The sequence below is a fragment of the Hyperolius riggenbachi genome, chromosome 11, assembly GCF_040937935.1.
Source record: "Hyperolius riggenbachi isolate aHypRig1 chromosome 11, aHypRig1.pri, whole genome shotgun sequence".
Classification (NCBI taxonomy): domain Eukaryota; kingdom Metazoa; phylum Chordata; class Amphibia; order Anura; family Hyperoliidae; genus Hyperolius; species Hyperolius riggenbachi.
In genome coordinates, this window is record NC_090656.1 from 157071143 (window position 1) to 157097026 (window position 25884).

General features: G+C 45.3%; 1 protein-coding gene across 13 annotated transcripts in view; it reads left to right on the forward strand.

The window, feature by feature from the left end:
- The window catches only part of CCDC88B (coiled-coil domain containing 88B), a 948743-nt gene that overhangs the window by 538086 nt on the left and 384773 nt on the right, over positions 1-25884 (forward strand). For all 13 annotated transcript variants that reach the window (XR_011024965.1, XM_068261744.1, XM_068261745.1 and 10 more), the window contains one exon: positions 21617-25623. Coding sequence is in view for 12 of the 13 variants with exons in the window: in XM_068261744.1 (XP_068117845.1) it covers positions 21617-25623 (4007 nt within the window). In the remaining variant the exon portion in view is untranslated. The remainder of the gene's footprint in view (positions 1-21616; positions 25624-25884) is intronic.

The following is a 25884-nucleotide window of genomic DNA, read 5'->3' on the forward strand; positions in this document are numbered from 1 at the left end:
ACCTGAAAAGTGCGAATTTGAGCTAGACAATATTCAGTTCCTGGGTCTTCGCATTTCGTCTGAAGGGATTGAAATGGATCCGAAGACGGTGTCTACAATCCTAGACTGGCTGGTGCCTTCTGATCGTAAAGCAGTCCAACGTTTTATCGGGTTCGCTAACTTTTACTGAAGATTTATTAAGAACTTTTCCAAGATAGTAGCTCCTATCACACAGCTGACCAAGACCAATATCCCTTTTATCTTTATATCCCGTCACAAGCCTTCATTATGGAAGTAGATGCTTCAGAGATTGCCATTGGGGCCATTCTTTCCCAACGCTTTGGTCCAAAATCCCTTCTACATCCAGTACCTTTTTTTTCTAGGAAGCTAAGTTCCGCTGAGAGAAATTACGACGTAGCAGATAGAGAACTTTTGGCCATCAAAGCAGCTCTTGAGGAGTGGCGCTACTTACTGGAAGGGGCTCTGCATCCAATTATTATTTTCACAGACCACAAGAACCTGGAATACTTACGCTCTGCTCGAAGACTGAAGCCTCGCCAAGCCCGCTGGGCCCTATTTTTCTCCAAGTTCAATTTCCATCTCACCTTCCGTCCTGGATCTAGGAATGCTAAAGCTGACGCATTATCCCGTATGTTCCACGAAGATTCTGTACCCCATGTTGAGTCCGATACCATCCTCTCTAAGAACCATTTTCTTCTGCTGCAATTTGATTTGCTGATTCAAATTAAACAGGCAACCGCTGCAATCCCTTCACAGGAAGTTCCAGCTAGCCTTGTCTTGTGTGACGGTCTTTTTCTTTTTCAAGATAAAGTTTTTGTTCCCCCTGATCTCCGTCAGACAGTTCTTGCAAATGGCCATGATGGCAAGCTAGCTGGCCACTTTGGTACTTCTAAAACACTGGCGCTTCTTCAAAGAAACGTCTGGTGGCCAGAGATGTCTAAAGACTTCAATCAATTTGTTCTGTCGTGTGGAATATGTGCTGGATCGAAGAGTTTCAGATCTAAACCTTGGGGTCTCCTTAATCCCCTACCGGTACCTGAACGACCATGGGACAAGATCGCAATGGACTTTATTGTTGAACTTCCTCCTTCTGAAGGGTTTACTACGAGTTTTGTGGTCATTGACTGTTTTACGAAGATGGCTTTCCTTCCGCAGCAACCACGGCTCAAGTGTTTTTAAAGGAGATTGTCCGTCTTCATGGCCTTCCTTCTGAAATCATTTCTGACAGAGGAACACAGTTCACCTCAAAGTTCTGGAAAGAACTCTGCAGATTGTTAGGAATTAGTTCCTGCCTCTCGTCTGGCTATCATCCTCAGACCAATGGCCAGACCGAGAGGACGAATCAAACCTTAGAACAGTACTTGCGTTTTTTCTCCTCTGTGTCTCAAGATGATTGGTCTGCACTTTTACCCACTGCCGAGTTTGCCTACAATAATGCTACCCATTCTGCTACAAAGAATTCTCCGTTTTTTGCTAATTATGCCTTTCACCCTGCTTACTTACCTGACTTCTTAAGCGATTCCTCAGTTCCCTCTGTGCAAAATAGACTTACATTCCTCACGGAAAGTTTCAAGAAACTACAATCCATCCTGCTAGAATCGCAAGAAAAGGCAAAGTTCTGGGCAGATAAAAGATGCAGGGAAAGTCCTGACTTCCTTCCTGGTGATTCAGTCTGGCTTTCCACTAATAATCTTCACCTTCGTTGTCCCTCCAAGAAACTGGGACCTAAATTTATCGGGCCATTCCTCATCGAGAAGGTGATTAATCCTGTAACTTTTAAATTGGCCCTCCCAAGCTCTATGAATGTCCATTCGGTCTTCCATATCTCCTGTCTCAAGAAGGTCATTCCTGATAATTTTAACCGCTCTGTTCCTCCCCCACCTCCTGTGTTACTTGTTTGCCATGAAGAATTTAAGGTCGAAAGAATTCTAGATTGTAGAAGGAGGGGTGGTTCTCTGCAGTATTTACTAAAATGGAAAGGGTTTGGAGTGGAAGAGAATTCATGGGAGCCTTCTCGTAATGTGCATGCACCTAGACTAATGAAGAGGTTCCATTCCAGGTTTCCTGAGAAACCGGCTCCGAGAGGCACCCAGAGGTTGCCCGTAGGGGGGGGACAATGTCATACTCACTGTCCTTTTCCAGTCCGGCGTTCCCGCAGGCATGTCGTTATGCGCGCGCGGGTGGGCTGGGCTTCATAACTGCCCCTGCTTGTTTTGGCGTGCGCACGCAGGGTCACGCACGTGCACAGTGTGCGCAAAAGGTCACGCGCGTGCGCATAGAGATGCGCGCGCATGCGCGCGGTGCATGGTGCGCTGCGCGCACGCGCCAGCATAATTACTGGCGCCAAAACTCCCTATTTAAACAGCACTGCCCTCTGGAACAGTGCTGTTAGTTCTTACAGTGTGTGCCTTGTATCCTGAGCGTTATTCTGATTGTTATTCCGGTATTGATCCTTGGCTTGTTCCTGACTACTCCTGATCGCTACTCGTCCTGACCCTTGGCTTGTTTACTGATTACGTCTGATCGCAGCCTGCCCTGACCTCGGCCTGTCCTCGACCTTCCAGATCTCTGCCTGTCCTGACATCCTGCTTGTCCACAACCTCGAGTCTCTGTTACTGGCTCTCCTCATCAAGTCAACTGTTCTCCAACCCTCTGTGGGATCACCTGAAGCGCAACCTGGTGGGCACTAGGCAGCTAAGAATCCACATTCCCCTCAAGGGTTTGTGGTCCTGCTTCCCCCTCAAGGGGTTGTGGGTGAAGACCCGTGGTCACTTAGACTCTGTGCTTGGGTGGTCCGTATCGCAGTGGGGCGGTCAACAGCATCTGATTCTCACCGCCTAACAATCCTCCTGCTGTCTGTGGTCCCACCGCCAGGGTCCACACAGTACATTGCCTGCTGCCAGTGCCACACGTCACTCCTCCTCCTGCTGCTGTCTTTATCCTCCTGCTGTCTGTGGTCTAACCGCCAGGGTCCGCACAATAGATTGCCTGCTGCCATACGTCACTCCTCCTCCTGCTGCTGCTGTATTTATCCTCCTGCTGTCTGTGGTCCAACCGCCAGGGTCCACACAATACATTGCCTGCTGCCACACGTCACTCCTCCTCCTGCTGCTGCTGCTGTATTTATCCTCCTGCTGTCAGTGGTCACACCACCAGGGTCCACACAATACATTTCCTGCTGCCAGTGCCACACGTCACTCCTCCTCCTCCTGCTGTCTTTATCCTCCTGCTGTCTGTGGTCCCACCGCCAGGGTCCACACAATACATTGCCTGCCGCCAGTGCCACCCATGACATGTCACTCCTCCTGCTGTATTTATCCTCCTGATGTCTGTGGTCCAACCGCCAGGGTCCACACAATACATTGCCTGCTGCCACACGTCACTCCTCCTCCTGCTGTATTTATCCTCCTGCTGTCTGTGGTCCCACCGCCAGGGTCCACACAATTCATTGCCTGCTGCCAATGTCACACGTCGCTTCTCCTCCTCCTGCTGTCTTTATCCTCCTGCTGTCTGTGGTCCAACCGCCAGGGTCCACACAATACATTGCCTGCTGCCACACGACACTCATCCTCCTGCTGCTGCTGTATATGTCCTCCTGCTGTCAGTGGTCCCACCACCAGGGTCCACACAATACATTGCCTGCTGCCAGTGCCACACGTGACACGTCACTCCTCCTGCTGTATTTATCCTCCTGCTGTCTGTGGTCCCACCGCCAGGGTCCACACAATACATTGCCTGCTGCCAGTGCCACACGTGACACGTCACTCCTCCTGCTGTATTTATCCTCCTGCTGTCTGTGGTCCAACCACCAGGGTCCACACAATACATTGCCTGCTGCCACACGTCACTCCTCCTCCTCCTGCTGCTGCTGTATTTATCCTCCAGCTGTCTGTGGTCCCACCGCCAGGGTCCACACAATACATTGCCTGCTGCCACACGTCACTCCTCCTCCTGCTGCTGCTGCTGCTGTATTTATCCTCCTGCTGTCAGTGGTCCCACCACCAGGGTCCACACAATGCATTGCCTGCTGCCAGTGCCACACGTCACTCCTCCTCCTCCTCCTGCTGTCTTTATCCTCCTGCTGTCTGTGGTCACACCGCCAGGGTCCACACTATACATTGCCTGCTGCCAGTGCCACACATGACACGTCACTCCTCCTGCTGTATTTTTCTTCCTGCTGTCTGTGGTCCAACCGCCAGGGTCCACACAATACATTGCCTGCTGCCACACGTCACTCCTCCTCCTGCTGCTGCTGTATTTATACTCCTGCTGTCTGTGGTCCAAACGCCAGGGTCCACACAATATATTGCCTGCTGCCAGTGCCACACGTCACTCCTCCTTCTCCTGCTGTATTTATCCTCCTGCTGTCTGTGGTCCCACCGCCAGGGTCCACACAATACATTGCCTGCTGCCATACGTCACTCCTCCTCCTGCTGCTGATGTATTTATCCTCCTGCTGTCTGTTTTCCCACCGCCAGGTTCCACACAATACATTGCCTGCTGCCAATGCCATTTGTCACTTTTTTGTTTTTTTTTTAATTACACCTAATTAAATGTGATTTCCCTTTTAAAAAAAAACACATCCGAATTCCTGAACACAAATTTTTACCGAATTTTGTTACCGACACCCGAACCGAATCCGAACCGAATTTCGTGGGCGAATCCGAATGTCCTTCGGACCCGAATTCGAATGTACCCGAATCGAATTTTGGTACATCTTAACATGCCTGGTTTTGCATCTCTCAACTTTCTCTTCACAATATCCCACAGATTCTCTATGGGGTTCAGGTCAGGAGAGTTGGCAGGCCAATTGAGCACAGTAATACCATGGTCAGTAAACCATTTATCAGTGGTTTTGGCACCGTGAGCAGGTGCCAGGTCGCGCTGAAAAATGAAATCTTCATCTCCATAAAGCTTTTCAGCAGATGGAAGCATGAAGTGCTCCAAAATTTACTGATAGCTAGCTGCATTGACCCTGCCCTTGAAAAAACACAGTGGACCAACACCAGCAGCTGACATGGCACCCCAGACCATCACTGACTGTGGGTACTTGACACTGGACTTCAGGCATTTTGGCATTTCCCTCTCCCCGGTCTTCCTCCAGACTCTGGCACCTTGATTTCCGAATGACATGCAAAAGTTGCTTTCATCCGAAAAAAGTACTTTGGACCACTGAGCAACAGTCCAGTGCTGCTTCTCTGTAGCCCAGGTCAGGTGCTTCTGCCGCTGTTTGTGGTTCAAAAGTGGCTTGACCTGGGGAATGCGGCACCTGTAGCCCATTTCCTGCACACGCCTGTACACGGTGGTTCTGGATGTTTCTACTCCAGACTAGTGTTGGGCGAACACCTAGATGTTCGGGTTCGCGAACGTTCGCCGAACATCGCCGCGATGTTCGGGTGTTCGCGCCGAACTCCGAACATAATGGAAGTCAATGGGGACCCGAACTTTCGTGCTTTGTAAAGATTCCTTACATGCTACATACCCCAAATTTGCAGGGTATGTGCACCTTGGGAGTGGGTACAAGAGGAAAAAAAATATTTGAAAAAGAGCTTATAGTTTTTGAGAAAATTGATTGTAAATTTTCAAAGGAAAAACTGTCTTTTAAATGTGGAAAATGTCATGTTTCTTTGCACAGGTAACATGCTTTTTGTCGCCATGCAGTCATAAATGTAATACAGAGAAGAGGTTCCAGGAAAAGGGACCGGTAACGCTAACCCAGCAGCAGCAGCAGCACACGTGATGGAACAGGAGGAGGCGCAGGAGGAGAAGGCCACGCTTTTTGAGACACAACAACCCAGGCCTTGCATGAGGACAAGAAGCGTGCGGATAGCATGCTTTGTACCGCCATGCAGTCATAAATGTAATAAAGATAAGAGGTTCCATAAACAGGGACCCGAAACGCTAACCCAGCAGCAGCACACGTGATGTAACAGGAGGAGGCGCAGGAGGAGAAGGCCACGCTTTGAGACACAACAACCCAGGCCTTGCATGAGGACAAGAAGCGTGCGGATAGCATGCTTTGTACCGCCATGCAGTCATAAATGTAATAAAGATAAGAGGTTCCATAAACAGGGACCGGAAACGCTAACCCAGCAGCAGCACACGTGATGTAACAGGAGGAGGCGCAGGAGGAGAAGGCCACGCTTTGAGACACAACAACCCAGGCCTTGCATGAGGACAAGAAGCGTGCGGATAGCATGCTTTTTACCGCCATGCAGTCATAAATGTAATAAAGATAAGAGGTTCCATAAACAGGGACCGGAAACGCTAACCCAGCAGCAGCACACATGATGTAACAGGAGGAGGCGCAGGAGGAGAAGGCCACGCTTTGAGACACAACAACCCAGGCCTTGCATGAGGACAAGAAGCGTGCGGATAGCATGCTTTTTACCGCCATGCAGTCATAAATGTAATAAAGATGAGAGGTTCCATAAACAGGGACCGGCAACGCTAACCCAGCAGCAGCAGACGTGATGGAACAGGAGGAGGCGCAGGAGGAGAAGGCCACGCTTTGAGACACAACAACCCAGGCCTTGCATGAGGACAAGAAGCAAGCGGATAGCATGCTTTTTACCGCCATGCAGTCATAAATGTAATAAAGATGAGAGGTTCCATAAACAGGGACCGGCAACGCTAACCCAGCAGCAGCAGCAGCACATGTGATGGAACAGGAGGAGGCGCAGGAGGAGAAGGCCACGCTTTGAGACACAACAACCCAGGCCTTGCATGAGGACAAGAAGCGTGCGGATAGCATGCTTTGTACCGCCATGCAGTCATAAATGTTATAAAGATAAGAGGTTCCATAAACAGGGACTGGAAACGCTAACCCAGCAGCAGCACACGTGATGTAACAGGAGGAGGCGCAGGAGGAGAAGGCCACGCTTTGAGACACAACAACCCAGGCCTTGCATGAGGACAAGAAGCGTGCGGATAGCATGCTTTTTACCGCCATGCAGTCATAAATGTAATAAAGATGAGAGGTTCCATAAACAGGGACCGGCAACGCTAACCCAGCAGCAGCAGACATGATGGAACAGGAGGAGGCGCAGGAGGAGAAGGCCACGCTTTGAGACACAACAACCCAGGCCTTGCATGAGGACAAGAAGCATGCGGATAGCATGCTTTTTACTGCCATGCAGTCATAAATGTAATAAAGATGAGAGGTTCCATAAACAGGGACCGGCAACGCTAACCCAGCAGCAGCAGACGTGATGGAACAGGAGGAGGCGCAGGAGGAGAAGGCCACGCTTTGAGACACAACAACCCAGGCCTTGCAGGAGGACAAGAAGCGTGCGGATAGCATGCTTTTTACCGCCATGCAGTCATAAATGTAATAAAGATGAGAGGTTCCATAAACAGGGACCAGCAACGCTAACCCATCACAGATGGTCATTGTTCATGTTACTTGGTTGGGGTCCGGGAGTGTTGCATAGTCATTTCCAATCCAGGATTGATTCATTTTAATTTGAGTCAGACGGTCTGCATTATCTGTGGAGAGGCGGATACGCCGATCTGTGACGATGCCTCCGGCAGCACTGAAACAGCGTTCCGACATAACGCTGGCTGCCGGGCAAGCCAGCACCTCTATTGCGTACATTGCCAGTTCGTGCCAGGTGTCTAGCTTCGATACCCAATAGTTGAAGGGTGCAGATGGATTGTTCAACACAGCTACGCCATCTGACATGTAGTCCTTGACCATCTTCTCCAGGCGATCGGTGTTGGAGGTGGATCTGCACGCTTGCTGTTCTGTGGGCTGCTGCTGCATGGGTGTCAGAAAATTTTCCCACTCCAAGGACACTGCCGATACCATTCCCTTTTGGGCACTAGCTGCGGCTTGTGTTGTTTGCTGCCCTCCTGGTCGTCCTGGGTTTGCGGAAGTCAGTCTGTCGGCGTACAACTGGCTAGAGGAGGGGGAGGATGTCAAACTCCTCTCTAAAGTCTCCACAAGGGCCTGCTGGTATTCTTCAATTTTGACCTGTCTGACTCTTTCTTCAAGCAGTTTTGGAACATTGTTTTTGTACCGTGGATCCAGAAGTGTATAAACCCAGTAATTGGTGTTGTCCAGAATGCGCACAATGCGTGGGTCGCGTTCAATGCAGTCTAGCATAAATTGAGCCATGTCTGCCAGAGTCCTGCCAGAATCCTCATCATCCTCTTGTGAGCGTTGTGATAGTTGTTGTGATGCATCATAGTCGTCACCTTCTTCCTGGTCTGCTTCTGCTGACCATTCGCGCTGAATTGTGGAAGTCCAACGTGCACCGCTCTGGCCCTCGTCAGTGGTGGCATGAAATTCCTGCTCCAACTCCAGCTGTTCCTCCTCCTCTTCTTCGTCATAGCTGCTGGGGCCAGCGTTTCCTGAGGCGGATGGCCTGATGTTGGTACCATCACGCTGATCGTTTTCTCCTTCAGATTCCCCCAGTTGCATCATGACAGCTGTTTCCTTGATTTTCAACATTGACCTCTTCAGTAAACACAGCAGTGGTATGGTAATGCTGACTGAAGAGTTGTCACTGCTCACAAGCAACGTGGACTGCTCAAAATTTTGGAGGACTTGGCAGAGGTCCAACATGTTGGCCCTATTGGATCCACAGAAGCTTGGCAGCTGTCCGGATGCGCCTCGGTACTGCGCCGTCATGTACTGGACCACTGCACTCTTCTGTTTGCAAAAGCGGGCTAGCATGTGCAGCGTAGAATTCCAGCGTGTAGGGACATCACACAGCAAGCGATGGTGGGGGAGATTGAAGCGCTCCTGCATCTTGGCGAGTGCCCCCGAAGCAGTACTGGAATTTCTACAATGTTTGGCCACTCGTCGCACCTCTTTTGCCTCTCACTTGAACTTCCACGCTTGTGGTGCCTGAAATTGCGCGACGCCTACCTTGTGGCACAAGGCGAACTCGTGCAGCAGTGGGTTCTTCAACAGACTCATCTGTGCTGCTGCTACGACGGCGATGTTCTCGTTCACAAACAAAATCTGGGTCTATGTCCACATTGTCCATACCCTCCTCTTTCATCTCCTCAAACTCGTCATATGTCATTGTGGGGGGCCGCCGCCGTGGAGTAGAGCTCCCCAGAACAACCTCTGCGCAGCTCACTCCAACGTCGTCTTCCAGATCTTGTCGGCCGACCTCCTGCAATTGCAACCCCTCCTGCCCAACTTGCTCTGGGATTTGGGTTTCAAAGTCCTCGGACTCGCCTTGCATTTCAGTGCGCGGTGCATTTCCCACAGTTAATGGTTGTGAATCCGGGCACAACATTTCTGGCTGTTCCTCCATTGACCTTTCAAAGGTGGAAGTTTGTTGGGCTGGGAATAGCTCCTGCGAATACCCCATTGTGTCCTGAGGTAATTCATCGGACTGGTTATCTGGCAGTTGTGTGCGTGGTGTCGCTGCCGGTTGTGTCAGCTTTGTGCCCACTGGCTCCTTGTAACTGGCTGAGGACTCGGACCTCATGCGTGATGTGCTGGTGCTGCTTAACCCACTGCTGGACGCTTGAGAGGTCATCCAAGTAATTATCTGGTCCTGTTCTTTTGGATTTGTGAGGGTTGTTGTCCTGGACAACATGGGCGGTATTGAGTGGGTTTTCTTGGGTGCTCCCCTGTGCCCTGTACGTGAACCGTCAGGGGAAACACCTCTTCCCTTGCCACTCCCTCTTTCACCGGATTTCTTCCTCATTTCACTCATCCTTAAAGTACACGCTGACTGGCAACAGTACAGTGGCAGTACAGAAATGCTATAGAGTGGTGGGTGAGCGGTGTACCACTATTCCCAGCAGCGACACAGAGCACAATGCTATACAGTGGTGGGTGAGCGGTGTACCACTATTCCCAGCAGCGACACAGAGCACAATGCTATACAGTGGCGGGTGAGCGGTGTACTACTGTTCCCAGCAGACAGAGTGGCAGTAAACACAATGCTATATAGTGTGGCTGAGCAAGGTACACAGAGTGGCAGTAAACACAATGCTATATAGTGTGGCTGAGCGAGCGGTGTACTACTGTTCCCAGCAGACACAGAGTGGCAGTAAACACAATGCTATATAGTGTGCTGGGTGAGCGGTGTACACAGAGTGGCAGTAAACACAATGCTATATAGTGTGGCTGAGCGAGCGGTGTACTACTATTCCCAGCAGACACAGAGTGGCAGTAAACACAATGCTATATAGTGTGGCTGAGCGAGGTACACAGAGTGGCAGTAAACAGAATGCTATATAGTGTGGCTGAGCGAGCGGTGTACTACTATTCCCAGCAGACACAGAGTGGCAGTAAACAGAATGCTATATAGTGTGGCTGAGCGAGGTACACAGAGTGGCAGTAAACACAATGCTATATAGTGTGGCTGAGCGAGCGGTGTACTACTATTCCCAGCAGACACAGAGTGGCAGTAAACACAATGCTATATAGTGTGGCTGAGCGAGGTACACAGAGTGGCAGTAAACAGAATGCTATATAGTGTGGCTGAGCGAGCGGTGTACTACTATTCCCAGCAGACACAGAGTGGCAGTAAACAGAATGCTATATAGTGTGGCTGAGCGAGGTACACAGAGTGGCAGTAAACACAATGCTATATAGTGTGGCTGAGCGAGCGGTGTACTACTATTTCCAGCAGACACAAAGTGGCAGTAAACACAATGCTATATAGTGTGGCTGAGCGAGGTACACAGAGTGGCAGTAAACAGAATGCTATATAGTGTGGCTGAGCGAGCGGTGTACTACTATTCCCAGCAGACACAGAGTGGCAGTAAACAGAATGCTATATAGTGTGGCTGAGCGAGGTACACAGAGTGGCAGTAAACAGAATGCTATATAGTGTGGCTGAGTGAGCGGTGTACTACTATTCCCAGCAGACACAGAGTGGCAGTAAACAGAATGCTATATAGTGTGGCTGAGCGAGGTACACAGAGTGGCAGTAAACACAATGCTATATAGTGTGGCTGAGCGAGCGGTGTACTACTATTTCCAGCAGACACAAAGTGGCAGTAAACACAATGCTATATAGTGTGGCTGAGCGAGGTACACAGAGTGGCAGTAAACAGAATGCTATATAGTGTGGCTGAGCGAGCGGTGTACTACTATTCCCAGCAGACACAGAGTGGCAGTAAACAGAATGCTATATAGTGTGGCTGAGCGAGGTACACAGAGTGGCAGTAAACACAATGCTATAAAGTGTGGCTGAGTGAGCGGTGTACTACTATTCCCAGCAGACACAGAGTGGCAGTAAACAGAATGCTATATAGTGTGGCTGAGCGAGGTACACAGAGTGGCAGTAAACAGAATGCTATATAGTGTGGCTGAGCGAGCGGTGTACTACTATTCCCAGCAGACACAGAGTGGCAGTAAACAGAATGCTATATAGTGTGGCTGAGCGAGGTACACAGAGTGGCAGTAAACACAATGCTATATAGTGTGGCTGAGCGAGCGGTGTACTACTATTCCCAGCAGACACAGAGTGGCAGTAAACAATGCTATATAGTGTGGCTGAGCGAGGTACACAGAGTGGCATTAAACACAATGTTATATAGTGTGGCTGAGCGAGCGGTGTACTACTATTCCCAGCAGCGACACAATGACTGGGGGGACCCTGGCTAGCATGGCTGGAGCGCGAACTACCCTGCCTGCCTACCCAAAGCTAAACCCACAGACAAATGGCGGAGATATGACGTGGTTTGGGTATTTATTTACCCGAACCACGTGACAGTTCGGCCAATCAGAGCGCGTTCGGGTCTGAACCACGTGACCCATTTGGCCAATCACAGCGCTAGCCGAACGTTCGGGGAACGTTCGGCCATGCGCTCTTAGTTCGGTCATGTGGCCGAACGGTTTGGCCGAACACCATCAGGTGTTCGGCCGAACTCGAACATCACCCGAACAGGGTGATGTTCTGCAGAACCCGAACAGTGGCGAACACTGTTCGCCCAACACTACTCCAGACTCATTCCACTGCTTCTGCAGGTCCCCAAGGTCTGGAATCGGTCCTTCTCCACAATCTTCCTCAGGGTTCGGTCACCTCTTCTCGTTGTGCAGCATTTTCTGCCACACTTTTTCCTTCCCACAGTTAATGGTTGTGAATCCGGGCACAACATTTCTGGCTGTTCCTCCATTGACCTTTCAAAGGTGGAAGTTTGTTGGGCTGGGAATAGCTCCTGCGAATACCCCATTGTGTCCTGAGGTAATTCATCGGACTGGTTATCTGGCAGTTGTGTGCGTGGTGCCGCTGCCGGTTGTGTCAGCTTTGTGCCCACTGGCTCCTTGTAACTGGCTGAGGACTCGGACCTCGTGCGTGATGTGCTGGTGCTGCTTAACCCACTGCTGGACGCTTGAGAGGTCATCCAAGTAATTATCTGGTCCTGTTCTTTTGGATTTGTGAGGGTTGTTGTCCTGGACAACATGGGCGGTATTGAGTGGGTTTTCTTAGGTGCTCCCCTGTGGCCTGTACGTGAACAGTCAGGGGAAACACCTCTTCCCTTGCCACTCCCTCTTTCACCGGATTTCTTCCTCATTTCACTTATCCTTAAAGTACACGCTGACTGGCAGCAGTACAGTGGCAGTACAGAAATGCTATACAGTGGTGGGTGAGCGGTGTACCACTATTCCCAGCAGCGACACAGAGCACAATGCTATACAGTGGTGGGTGAGCGGTGTACCACTATTCCCAGCAGCGACACAGAGCACAATGCTATACAGTGGCGGGTGAGCGGTGTACTACTGTTCCCAGCAGACACAGAGTGGCAGTAGACACAATGCTATATAGTGTGGCTGAGCAAGGTACACAGAGTGGCAGTAAACACAATGCTATATAGTGTGGCTGAGCGAGCGGTGTACTACTGTTCCCAGCAGACACAGAGTGGCAGTAAACACAATGCTATATAGTGTGGCTGAGCGAGCGGTGTAGTACTGTTCCCAGCAGACACAGAGTGGCAGTAAACACAATGCTATATAGTGTGGCTGAGCGAGGTACACAGAGTGGCAGTAAACACAATGCTATATAGTGTGACTGAGCGAGCGGTGTACTACTATTCCCAGCAGACACAGAGTGGCAGTAAACAGAATGCTATATAGTGTGACTGAGCGAGTGGCGTAGTACTGTTCCCAGCAGACACAGAGTGGCAGTAAACACAATGCTATATAGTGTGGCTGAGCGAGGTACACAAAGTGGCAGTAAACACAATGCTATATAGTGTGGCTGAGCGAGCGGTGTCCTACTATTCCCAGCAGACACAAAGTGGCAGTAAACAGAATGCTATATAGTGTGGCTGAGCGAGGTACACAGAGTGGCAGTAAACAGAATGCTATATAGTGTGGCTGAGCGAGCGGTGTACTACTATTCCCAGCAGACACAGAGTGGCAGTAAACACAATGCTATATAGTGTGGCTGAGCGAGGTACACAGAGTGGCAGTAAACAGAATGCTATATAGTGTGGCTGAGCGAGCGGTGTACTACTATTCCCAGCAGACACAGAGTGGCAGTAAACAGAATGCTATATAGTGTGGCTGAGCGAGGTACACAGAGTGGCAGTAAACACAATGCTATATAGTGTGGCTGAGCGAGCGGTGTACTACTATTCCCAGCAGACACAGAGTGGCAGTAAACACAATGCTATATAGTGTGGCTGAGCGAGGTTCACAGAGTGGCAGTAAACAGAATGCTATATAGTGTGGCTGAGCGAGCGGTGTACTACTATTCCCAGCAGACACAGAGTGGCAGTAAACAGAATGCTATATAGTGTGGCTGAGCGAGGTACACAGAGTGGCAGTAAACTCAATGCTATATAGTGTGGCTGAGCGAGCGGTGTACTACTATTTCCAGCAGACACAAAGTGGCAGTAAACACAATGCTATATAGTGTGGCTGAGCGAGGTACACAGAGTGGCAGTAAACAGAATGCTATATAGTGTGGCTGAGCGAGCGGTGTACTACTATTCCCAGCAGACACAGAGTGGCAGTAAACAGAATGCTATATAGTGTGGCTGAGCGAGGTACACACAGTGGCAGTAAACAGAATGCTATATAGTGTGGCTGAGCGAGCGGTGTACTACTATTCCCAGCAGACACAGAGTGGCAGTAAACAGAATGCTATATAGTGTGGCTGAGCGAGGTACACAGAGTGGCAGTAAACACAATGCTATATAGTGTGGCTGAGCGAGCGGTGTACTACTATTTCCAGCAGACACAAAGTGGCAGTAAACACAATGCTATATAGTGTGGCTGAGCGAGGTACACAGAGTGGCAGTAAACAGAATGCTATATAGTGTGGCTGAGCGAGCGGTATACTAGTATTCCCAGCAGACACAGAGTGGCAGTAAACAGAATGCTATATAGTGTAGCTGAGCGAGGTACACAGAGTGGCAGTAAACACAATGCTATATAGTGTGGCTGAGCGAGCAGTGTACTACTATTCCCAGCAGACACAGAGTAGCAGTAAACAGAATGCTATATAGTGTGGCTGAGCGAGGTACACAGAGTGGCAGTAAACAGAATGCTATATAGTGTGGCTGAGCGAGCGGTGTACTACTATTCCCAGCAGACACAGAGTGGCAGTAAACAGAATGCTATATAGTGTGGCTGAGCGAGGTACACAGAGTGGCAGTAAACACAATGCTATATAGTGTGGCTGAGCGAACGGTGTACTACTATTCCCAGCAGACACAGAGTGGCAGTAAACAGAATGCTATATAGTGTGGCTGAGCGAGGTACACAGAGTGGCATTAAACACAATGTTATATAGTGTGGCTGAGCGAGCGGTGTACTACTATTCCCAGCAGCGACACAATGACTGGGGGGACCCTGGCTAGCGTGGCTGGAGTGCGAACTACCCTGCCTGCCTACCCAAAGCTAAACCCACAGACAAATTGCGGAGATATGACGTGGTTCGGGTATTTATTTACCCGAACCACGTGACAGTTCGGTCAATCAGAGCGCGTTCGGGTCCGAACCACGTGACCCGTTCGGCCAATCACATGCACTCTTAGTTCGGCCATGTGGCCGAATGGTTTGGCCGAACACCATCAGGAGTTCGGCCGAACTCGAACATCACCCGAACAGGGTGATGTTCTGCAGAACCCGAACAGTGGCGAACATTGTTCGCCCAACACTACTCCAGACTCATTCCACTGCTTCTGCAGGTCCCCCAAGGTCTGGAATCGGTCCTTCTCCACAATCTTCCTCAGGGTTCGGTCACCTCTTCTCGTTGTGCAGCATTTTCTGCCACACTTTTTCCTTCCCACAGACTTCCCACTGAGGTGCCTTGATTCAGCACTCTGGGAACAGCCTATTCATTCAGAAATTTATTTCTGTGTCTTACCCTCTTGCTTGAGGGTGTCAATGATGGCCTTCTGGACAGCAGTCAGGTCGTCAGTCTTACCCATGATTGCGGTTTTGAGAAATGAACCAGGCTGGGAGTTTTTAAAAGGCTCAGGAATCTTTTGCAGGTGTTTGGGGTTAATTAGTTGATTCAGATGATTAGGTTAATAACTCGTTTAGAGAACCTTTTCATGATATGCTAATTTTTTGAGATAGGAATTTTGGGTTTTCATGAGCTGTATGCCAAAATCATCAATATTAAAACAATAAAAGGCTTGAACTACTTCAGTTGTGTGTAATGAATCTAAAATATATGAAAGTCTTATGTTTTACAGTACATTACAGAAAATAATAAACTTTATCCCAATATGCTATTTTTTTTTAAAAAGGACCTGTATACACTACACTGACTAACACAATCAAATGACTAGCTAACTAAACAGCAATACAATAAATGTGTTTGTCAGAATTCTATCGGTTCATTTATGCAGGAAAAACTGTCAGCTGTTTTAAGCTGTTTTAAGTTTTAATGTTCTATGCCAACTTTTATTGTAAACTGGGACATCTCCGTATATTCTAGACAGCGAAAACCTTTATAAGATTATTTTAACTTGTAAGCTAGAAGATTGTTGACATGTACTTCAAGGCCGTTACAGCCAGCAAGAAAAGATAAAATTCCCCAGCCAGAGAAAGTCAAAATATGAAAAGTATAAACAAATTGAAGTTTAATACCTTTGTCTGAAGAAGCGCCATTTTATATTGCAGAAAGATACAATAATCAATATATTCCTTCTCAAGAAAGACATAGGGCTCGATTCACAAAGCGGTGCTAACCCAGTTAGAGACTTTAGGCATGATAACCATTGCACCACTCTGGTGAAAAGCCAGTTTAGGTGTGATAAGTTTAGGCATGATAAGTTTAGGTGTGATAAGTTTAGGCATGCTAAGTTTAGATAAGTTTAGATCACTTGCAAAGTCCCGCACGCAAAGCAGCGCCATTAAACTTTATACGAAGTGCACCAGTCTTTGCTAGCGTAAAACTTTTGATCAGCTGTGCACTGCGGTGCTAACGCAGTTGGCGCTTAAACTTATCACACCTAAACTTATCACACCTAAACTTATCATGCCTAAACTTATCACACCTAAACTTATCACACCTAAACTTATCATGCCTAAACTGAGTTTAGGCATGATAAAGGGCTTTTCACCAGCGTGCTAACTGTTAGCACCGCTTTGTGAATCAGGCCCATAGTTATTAAACTGTAATTACATATAATATAATTTATAACTTTGAATTACATTTTAAGCTGGATTCTGCTAGTAAAAGTATTGATACGCATATTAGCAAGAATATAATGCCATGTTTTGACTATAAAACATTCTGGAATGTAAATAATGAACTTTGCAAGGTTGTATCATATTTAGGACAATTATGCCACCTGGCGGTTTCATAGTCTTATAATTAATATTATTAATACTGCTTGTTATTTACATGATGAAATGCTGACATCTGCCAGTGGAAAGGCAAATGTATAGAACATGATTTTATATTTATTACATTTTAATGTGCAATTACATCTTATATGATTCATTGTTTTAAGAAGAATTATATAATAAGCTTTACATTTAAATACGTTTATTGGGGGAAGCCCTGTGTACTTCAATAAGCATCTAAATTGCTGTAGACTTTTTACTCGGTCAAAGTGACCAGTTTTATGTTTGGTAAAAGACAGACACATTCCAAACTAATTAGCAGAAGGACACATCAGAAATGCGTCATGAATGATATTGTTTAATGTTTGAAGGTCCAAATGTCTGGGGCAAATAAGTCAACCAGCAGACAAGATGGCTGGTGACGTTCATTTTTAACCTCATTAGCGGTAACCCCGTGCTGGACACGGGGTAAGCCGCGCAGGAGGATTTCTCAGGCCCTGCTGGGCCGATCTGCATAATTTTTTTTACACACGCAGCTAGCACTTTGCTAGCTGCTTGTTACTCACGATCGCCGCCGCCCCGCGCCAATTAGCCGCTACCTGCCGCATCAGAGGGTGCCCCCCCCCGAGACCCGTACGCTGTCTGGCCAATCAGTGCCAGGCAGCGCTGAGGGGGGGATCGGGACTCCCTCTGACATCATGACGTCGGTGACATCATCGCGCGTGTCGCCATGGCGACGGGGGAAGCCCTCATGGAAATCCCGTTCAGAACAGCGATCGGCGCATACAGGGGACGCCGCAGGGAGGGGGGAAGCATGTAGCTAGCTCTAGGCTAGCTACATGCTAAAAAAAAAGGTTAAAAAAACCCTCATACCGCCAGGGAGGTTAATAAAATATGTCTAATATGACCTGATATCAAACGTCAGAATTTGTAAACATTCCAAATGATGTTAATTCTCACATGATAAGTTAATAAGGAATTTATAAACAATAATATTATGACTTGGGTATTCAAAACATGATAAAGCATTTACGCACAAAAGTTTCAGCCAATCAGAACCTGGGATTTAGGGAAAGTCCAGATTAGGCAGCCATATTGCATCCAATCACTATAAAAGTAGTAGCTGAAAGCTCATAGTTTGCACAGGCCTACCAATCTCCTGAGAAGACACACGAGGCAGAAGCTACCTTCCCACACATGGTTCTAGATGCTGAAGAGATGACAGAGAAGGGGTAATATGCTTAATATTCTGGTGATTTACTTTATTAATTTTTCAGCATTAAGTTATAGTTACATAGTTACATAGTTATTTTGGCTGAAAAAAGACATACGTCCATCGAGTTCAACCAGTATAAAGTACAACACCAGCCTGCTCCCTCACATATCCCTGTTGATCCAGAGGAAGGCGAAAAAACCCTTACAAGGCATGGTCCAATTAGCCCCTAAAGGGAAAAATTCCTTCCCGACACCAGATGGCAATCAGATAAAATCCCTGGATCAACATCATTAGGCATTACCTAGTAATTGTAGCCATGGATGTCTTTCAACGCAAGGAAAGCATCTAAGCCGCCTTTAAATGCAGGTATAGAGTTTGCCATAACGACTTCCTGTGGCAATGCATTCCACATCTTAATCACTCTTACTGTAAAGAACCCTTTCCTAAATAAATGGCTAAAACGTTTTTCCTCCATGCGCAGATCATGTCCTCTAGTCCTTTGAGAAGGCCTAGGGACAAAAAGCTCATCCGCCAAGCTATTATATTGCCCTCTGATGTATTTATACATGTTAATTAGATCCCCTCTAAGGCGTCTTTTCTCTAGACTAAATAAACCCAGTTTATCTAACCTTTCTTGGTATGTGAGACCTTCCATCCCACGTATCAATTTTGTTTCTCGTCTCTGCACCTGCTCTAAAACTGCAATATCTTTTTTGTAATGTGGTGTCCAGAACTGAATTCCATATTCCAGATGTGGCCTTACTGTGGCCTTATGTTAAGATGTTAGCAAGATGTTTTTTTAGAAGCTATTTTTCATGTTATTTCTTTAAGAAGATTACTACAAGTTTTACACAGCTACTGGATACACGGCTATTGATACAGATGAGACTACTTTTGTTTTGATCTTATTCTACATAACACAAGTATTATATACTTTTTTAAATGTACTTAGAAGATTGATGATCACTTGGCTATAAAGGCCATGGTAAGAAGGAATACTGTTAGAAGGAAACACTACTTGGAACTGTTCATATTTTGTTCATATGCTGTATGATAAGCAAATACAATTTTTTATATAATATCATATACTGGGTGCTCTGATTCATTTCAAGGTATACCGTCAATCTATAATTACTGTTATAGAGGGTTCAGACCCCGCTATGCCAGATTTATATAATAGCAATGCTTTAAAGGCTGGTCCTTTTACTGAGTTAGTAATTATGAAAAAGGCAAGAACTGCTCAGGTTTTTGACATGAAATGTGTAAAGGAGTCAAAATGCTGTGTTTTGCAACAATAAAGCACTTGCTCAGATGGACAATAGCACTGGAGATGTTCTCAGCACTACAGCATCACAAGCAAGAACGAGTTCCCAGTTATATAGAGAAGGGGAGGGCAGAGGCTCCCCTCCTCTGACGGATTGCTAGGGTAGCCGTGATCACGAGCTCGTGATGAGCACTACTGACTGAGGGCAACTGTGCCTGGCTACCTATACTGGTGCGGGACCTATAGCTGGCTAACCTATGCTGTGGGCACCTATACCAGCCTCCATGGGGAAATGTGATTTTTATACCCTCGCCCTGGGTGCAATTTGGCCTAGAAACTGCCCTGCATGGGTACACTGAAAATACTTAGTAAAAAACAGAAGATGATTACAAAGTCCATTTGTGGTGAGAGACATGTATCCACGTTTCTTTTATAATATGACGGTGCAAGTGTATGTTTATTGAAAGACAGAGATATAAATAGTCAGCGTATCATTTAAAGAAGGAAAATTATACTCAGCATTGCTTTTTAGTAGGAGGGCTTTTTGATCTCTGTTAGCTCCTTATACTTTCCTAGTGGTTCTAGGTTGCCATGAGTTATCTGGGTATTTTGTATTCCTCTTTTGTGGAAAACACATTTTTGGTAATATTCAAAAATATTTTTTAAAGACAAATGTAAAACTCTCTATGTGTGGAAGCAACTCAGTCCTTGGTTTCCCAGTTTATTGTTTAGCCTTTCTCAAAGCTGTTTTAAGGGTTCTTCTGTTTTACCTTTCTACCTTATCACTACTCTGAGGATGGTAAGTGCATCAACTGTCCCATGAAATAGGCTTCTTTGTATTTATCTATCTCTGTCTCTATCAACAGTATTTTGGCTGCTTTTTCTTCTGTTGCCTTGATAATAAAATAGGCTTCTGGCCAGTGGAATATCTACAATTCCTAGGGCCCCCAACAAAACTTTGTTGGGGCCCCTTTCAACAATCACACGTATTCCCTTGCCTCCCCTTCAGGACCTTGGGGCCCATCTCATAAAAGTTATAAAACAAGTGTGGCCATCATGATCTTCACACCCATAACAAGTTTTGCCAATGCAGCAAGATACATTGTAATTACAAATGCATGCATAATGTGAAAAACAAAACAAAAAAACATAATGCTATGCTATTTAAAGTTGTGAGGAAAAATCTGAATGCAGATCGTAAAAGGACCCAAATGGATGTGCAATTTCTTTTGACTATAACAGCCAGTGCATCAGTGTGCATTCTGCTGCATGAGACAAAATGTGCACAAATCTACAAGTGTGTTCCCTGCCTAAATGTATGTACAGTGGGATGCGTAAGTTTGGGCAACCTTGTTAATCGTCATGATTTTCCTGTATAAGTCATTGGTTGTTACGCTGAAAAAAAATCAGTTAAGTATATCATGCAGGAGACACACACTGATATTTAAGAAGTGAAATTAAATTTACTGGATTTACAGAAAGTGTGCAATAATTATTTAAATAAAATTAGGCAGCTGCATAAATTTGGGCACTTGTTGTCATTTTATTGATCCCAAAACCTTTAGAATTAATTATTGGAACTCAAATTGGCTTGGTAAACTTAGTGACCCCTGACCTACATACACAGGTGAATTCAATTATGAGAAAGAGTATTTAAGGAGGTCAATTGTAAGTTTCCCTCCTTTTAATATTCTCTGAAGAGTAGCAACATGGGGGTCTTAAAACAACTCTCAAATGACCTGAAGACAAAGATTGTTCACCATCATGATTTAGGGGAAGGATACAGAAAGCTGTCTCAGAGATTTCAGCTGTCTGTTTCCATAGTTAGTAACTTATTGAGGAAATGGAAAACCACAGGCTCAGCTCAAGTTAAGGCTCGAAGTGGCAGACCAAGAAAGATCTCAGATAAACAGAAGCAACGAATGGTGAGAACGGTCAGAGTCAATCCACAGACCAGTACCAAATTCACTGTGCATCGTTCAACCATTCGGTGCACTTTACACAAGGAGATGCTGTATGTGAGAGTGATGCAGAGGAAGCCTTTTCTCCGCCCACAGCACAAACAGAGCCGCTTGAGGTATGCTAAAGCACATTTGGACAAGCCAGCTTCATTTTGGAATAAGGTGTGGTGGACTGATAAAACTAAAACTGAGTTACTTGGGCATGACAACGGGTGTTATGCATGGAGGAAAAACAACACAGCATTCCAAGCATTGCTACTTACAGTACAATATGGTGTTGGTTCCATCATGCTGTGGGACTGTGTGACTTTTTTATCGTAACAACCAACGATTTATACAGGAAAATCATGACGATTAACAAGGTTACCAAACTTTCGCATTCCACTGTATTATGTAGACAATGAATCTCAACATAAACCTTAAATGTAATCTGTTTTCTTCCATAGGAACCAGAGGGTGGAAGCCTAATGGACAAAAGAACAGGTGGAGAGCATGATGAATGTAAAGGCACTGAAACAAATGCAAATTTGGAGAGCAACACGGGGCAAACTCTTACACGGGAAACACATAAAGACTTTGGCTTTGATGTTCAACCAATCCAAAAGGAGCTTGAAGAAAGTTATTTTGTTTATCTAGGTGCTAAAGAGATTCTTTCCTTAAAGGCACAGCTGGAGCTATGTACTGCAAGCTTAGAAAAAATACAGCAAGAAAAAAATAGTGAAGAGGCACAGTCATTAAAAAATCAACTGAAAGTAAGCACTGTAGCGGTTCAGGAACTGCTTTCACAGTTAAACTGGGTTAATGAAGACAGTCAAGCTTTAAATATGCATTTGCTATCAAATGCAGAACAGGTGAAAAAACTAAATGCAGATTTAGAATTAAAATCTAAAGAGATTCAGTTTGTGAAAACACAACTAGAATTGAGCACTAAAGAGCTTATGTGTTCAAAAAAAGAATTAGAATTGAGATATTCAGAAATATTGTCATTAAAATCACAGTTAGAATTGAGCACTGGAGATGTGAGCTCAATGAAGCAGCAACAAGAAATGAAAACTGCAGAGGTGCATTCACTGAAAGCCCAACTGGAATTTAGTGCTGTGGAGTTGCATTCACTGAAAGCACAATCTGAAATTAATACTCAGGAGCTACAATTACTGAAAACACAATTAGAGTCAAGTGCAAAGGATGTACATTCACTACAGACACATCTGAAACTAAGCATTCAAGAGATACACTCTTTAAAAGCAAAGCTGGAATTAAGTTCTGATGAGGTGCACTCTTTAACTATAAAAAGAAAACTGGGGGCAGATGAAATGCAATCTTTAAAGAAACAGTTGCAGGAGAAAGAAGTAGAAAGTGCCTCTCATCAGAAACAAATTCAAGTGAAATCTTTAGATATAAAATGTTTAAAGAAACAACTTAAAGAAACAGAAGAATCACATTCCACAAAGCAGCAAAAGCAGGAGAGTTCTGGGGAGATGCTGTCTCTAAAACAGCAGTTAGAAGTTCTAGAGAACGTAGACATTCAAGATAAAGTTAGAAATTCAAGAGAAATGCAGTCTATAAGGCAGTATATTGAAGAAGGAGAGGAACAGTCGGCGGAGGAGCAGTGTGAAAAGAGTGCAAGTGAAACTGTTTTTTTAAGAAAGCATCTTGATGTGAGAGCAGTGGATGTACATACTAGTAAAAGTAACTTAGAGCAAAAAGAGGAATTTGAACAATTATTGAAGAAACCTTTGAAAGAGAAATCAGATGAAATGCAGCTACTTAAAAGAAACCTGGAAAGTAGAGATGAATTACATCAGCTAATACAGAAACAGCTAGAAGATGGAACAGAAGTACACAGTCTAAAGAAAAGCTTGGATGAAAGAGAGAAAATAGAACATATGCTTAAGAGGCAATTAGAAGAGAAAGATAAGGAGGTACACATTCTCAAACGAAGTTTAGAAAAAAGAGAGCAATTAGAAAGTTTATTAGAAAGACAACTGGAAGAAAAGACAGGAGAAGCACAACTGCTCAAGAAAAGTTTGGAGAGTAGAGAAGAAATTGAAGCGCTTCTAAAAAGACAGTTGGAAGAGAGAACTACAGAGGTCCAGGAATTTAAAGAGAGCTTGACAACAGAGGAGGCGAAAGTACAGCTAACGCAGAGACAACTGGAAGACCAAATCACTGATTTACGCAAATTCAATCAAGACTTGATAAAAAGTGAAGGCCACGAGCAGACAATAAAGAGGGATGCTGAAGAGCAAACCAGCAAAGTTCAAGAACTCAAGAGAAACCTAGAAAAGGCAGAGGGCATAGAACAGTTAGTGAAAAGGCAACTGGAAGAGAGTGCAGTTACCATCCAATTTCTTCGGAGACAACTGCAAGGGAGTTCCAGTTTTGAACAGTTATTGAAGAGGCAGCTAGAGGAGAATGAAAGATTAAAACAATCACAACATGGGATGCATGAACAAAGCTCAGAGAAAATAAATTCCTTGCAGAAGCAGCTGCAGGAAAAGGATGTAGTAGTACAATCATTAAAGAGACAACTTATTGATATGGAAGAAAACTCTTTACTGCAACAACTTAAAGAGCATGTAGTTGAAAATGATGTCCTAAATTCTCTAACAAGCGAGTCAGCTTCACTTAAGCAGCAACTTCAAGATATGGCTGAGAAAAATGAAAGTCTCACATACCAGATTTTTATTGATGCTAAAAAAGAACACAGTTTTTTAAAAAAGATGAAAGATAATGAAGCTGACATACAATCTCTTAATGCAGAGCTTCAGGATAGAGAGGAGAATATGTTATCTTTAAAGAAAAAGTTAAATGAGAGTAGTGGAAAACAGAAGACCTTTGAAAGGAAGCTAGAGGAAAGTGATTGGGAATTACAGCTTTTGAAGAGACATCTGGAAGAAAATGAAGGATGGAGAAAGGTCCAGTTGAAACAGCTCGAAGAAGATGCAAAAGAAAGACAGGCATGTAACAAAAAACTCCAAGAGAATGCTGAGGAGATACAGACCCTTAAAAGACAGATGAAAGATAAAGAAGCGTTTGAGATCATTCTCAACAAAAAAATACAAGAGAAATCAGATGAGATAGAATGTTTGAACAAAATAATTCAAAAAAGTTTTGAAGAAACAGAGACACTGAAAAAACACTTAAGCGAGAGAAATGGTGAAAACTTTCTACTTCAAAGACGTCTAGAGGAAAGGGAGCAGATACTGAAGAGACAATTGGAAGAGAACAGTGCTGAACTTCAGTTCCACAAGTGTCAGCTTAAAGAATTTACTGAACAGGAAAAGGCATGGAAGATACAAACTGAAGAAGGTGAAAGAGAAAAGCTGTTGTTGCAAATGCAATTAGATGAAAAGAATGCACAGTTACTGGAAAGACATCTAAATGACAGTGCACAAATTCAGGCCCTTAAAAAGCAGATGGAGGACATGAGTAGAAAAAATGAGGTCCTCACTGAACAAATTCATAAACAGAAACTTCTGAATAAAGAACAATATCAAAAACTGCAGCAGAAAGATGAGGAAGAATGTTTGGCCAGACAACTTCAACTAAGCACAGAAGAAGCAGCAGCTTTCCAGAGACTGTCCAGCGCAAAAGAAGGAGACATAAAAACTTTAAAGAAACGTATGGGAGAGTGCACAGAAAGTGAGCAATTTTTGAAAGAAAAGCCTACAGAGGTATCTCAAAAACCACTTAAGGTTAAGCTTTGCGAGAGTGATGAGTCAGCAGAGCTTCTGCAGGAACAACTTTATGAAAGTTTTGAAGATGTTCAGTCTACCAAACATGAGCTGGCACATAGAAGTAAAGTGGAGAGATTTCACAAGAAAAAAATGGGAGAGGAAGCAGAGAGCTTTGAACATGTCACCGAACCTCAGAAAAAACTTGAAGAGGAATCTCGAAGAAGAATGCATTTACAAGAGAGACAACTGTTTGAAAGTGGACATGGGGAAAACACAAATGAAGGACTAGAAGAAAAATGCAAATCCATGGTTACATCTTTAGATTCTTCTTCTAAGGCTACATATTCTGTTTCTGATACTCCATTTTCATTGTTGTTTTCAAAATCTGCTCCTACAGCATCTCCAATCTCTGTAGCTGCCCTTCCTGGCTCCATATCAGCAACAACTGGGTCACACGTATGTTCTGCCTCTGTCACTGCCTCACCCCAGTATTCAGCACCTGCAAGCTATATTTCTGTATCACAAGTAAAATCTACATCTGAGCCTATCCCTACTCTTTGCAATGCTGCAAACGATGAGTCCCCTCTTTCACTGCTTCTATTGGAATTGAATGGAGTGCGGAGGGAAAGGTCAGAACTACAGGGCCGTTATGATTCACTCATCAGAGACTTGCAGAGACAAGAAGGAGAGTTGGAACGTCTACAAAGAGAGCTGCGCAAAGGGCGGAGTGTTATGAGGCTGCTGAAGCAAGAACATCGGGAATTACAGGACAGGTAAGGAGGGAGTCAATAAAGGACACAATCTATAATCAAGTGTTATAAAACTACACTGTACAAATAATATCTATGTATTTTTTTAAACCAATACCATTGTTTATTAATTACAAAGATAGGCATTTACTGTTAATACACAGAGACATTGGGCTTGATTCATTCAGCTCTGCTGCTAAAGCAACGCAGCTTAACGTGAGGGAGCGCTCGTTAAAAAGAAGGGGTGGCCGATATGCACGGCTTACATACCAGCACATGTTGCTA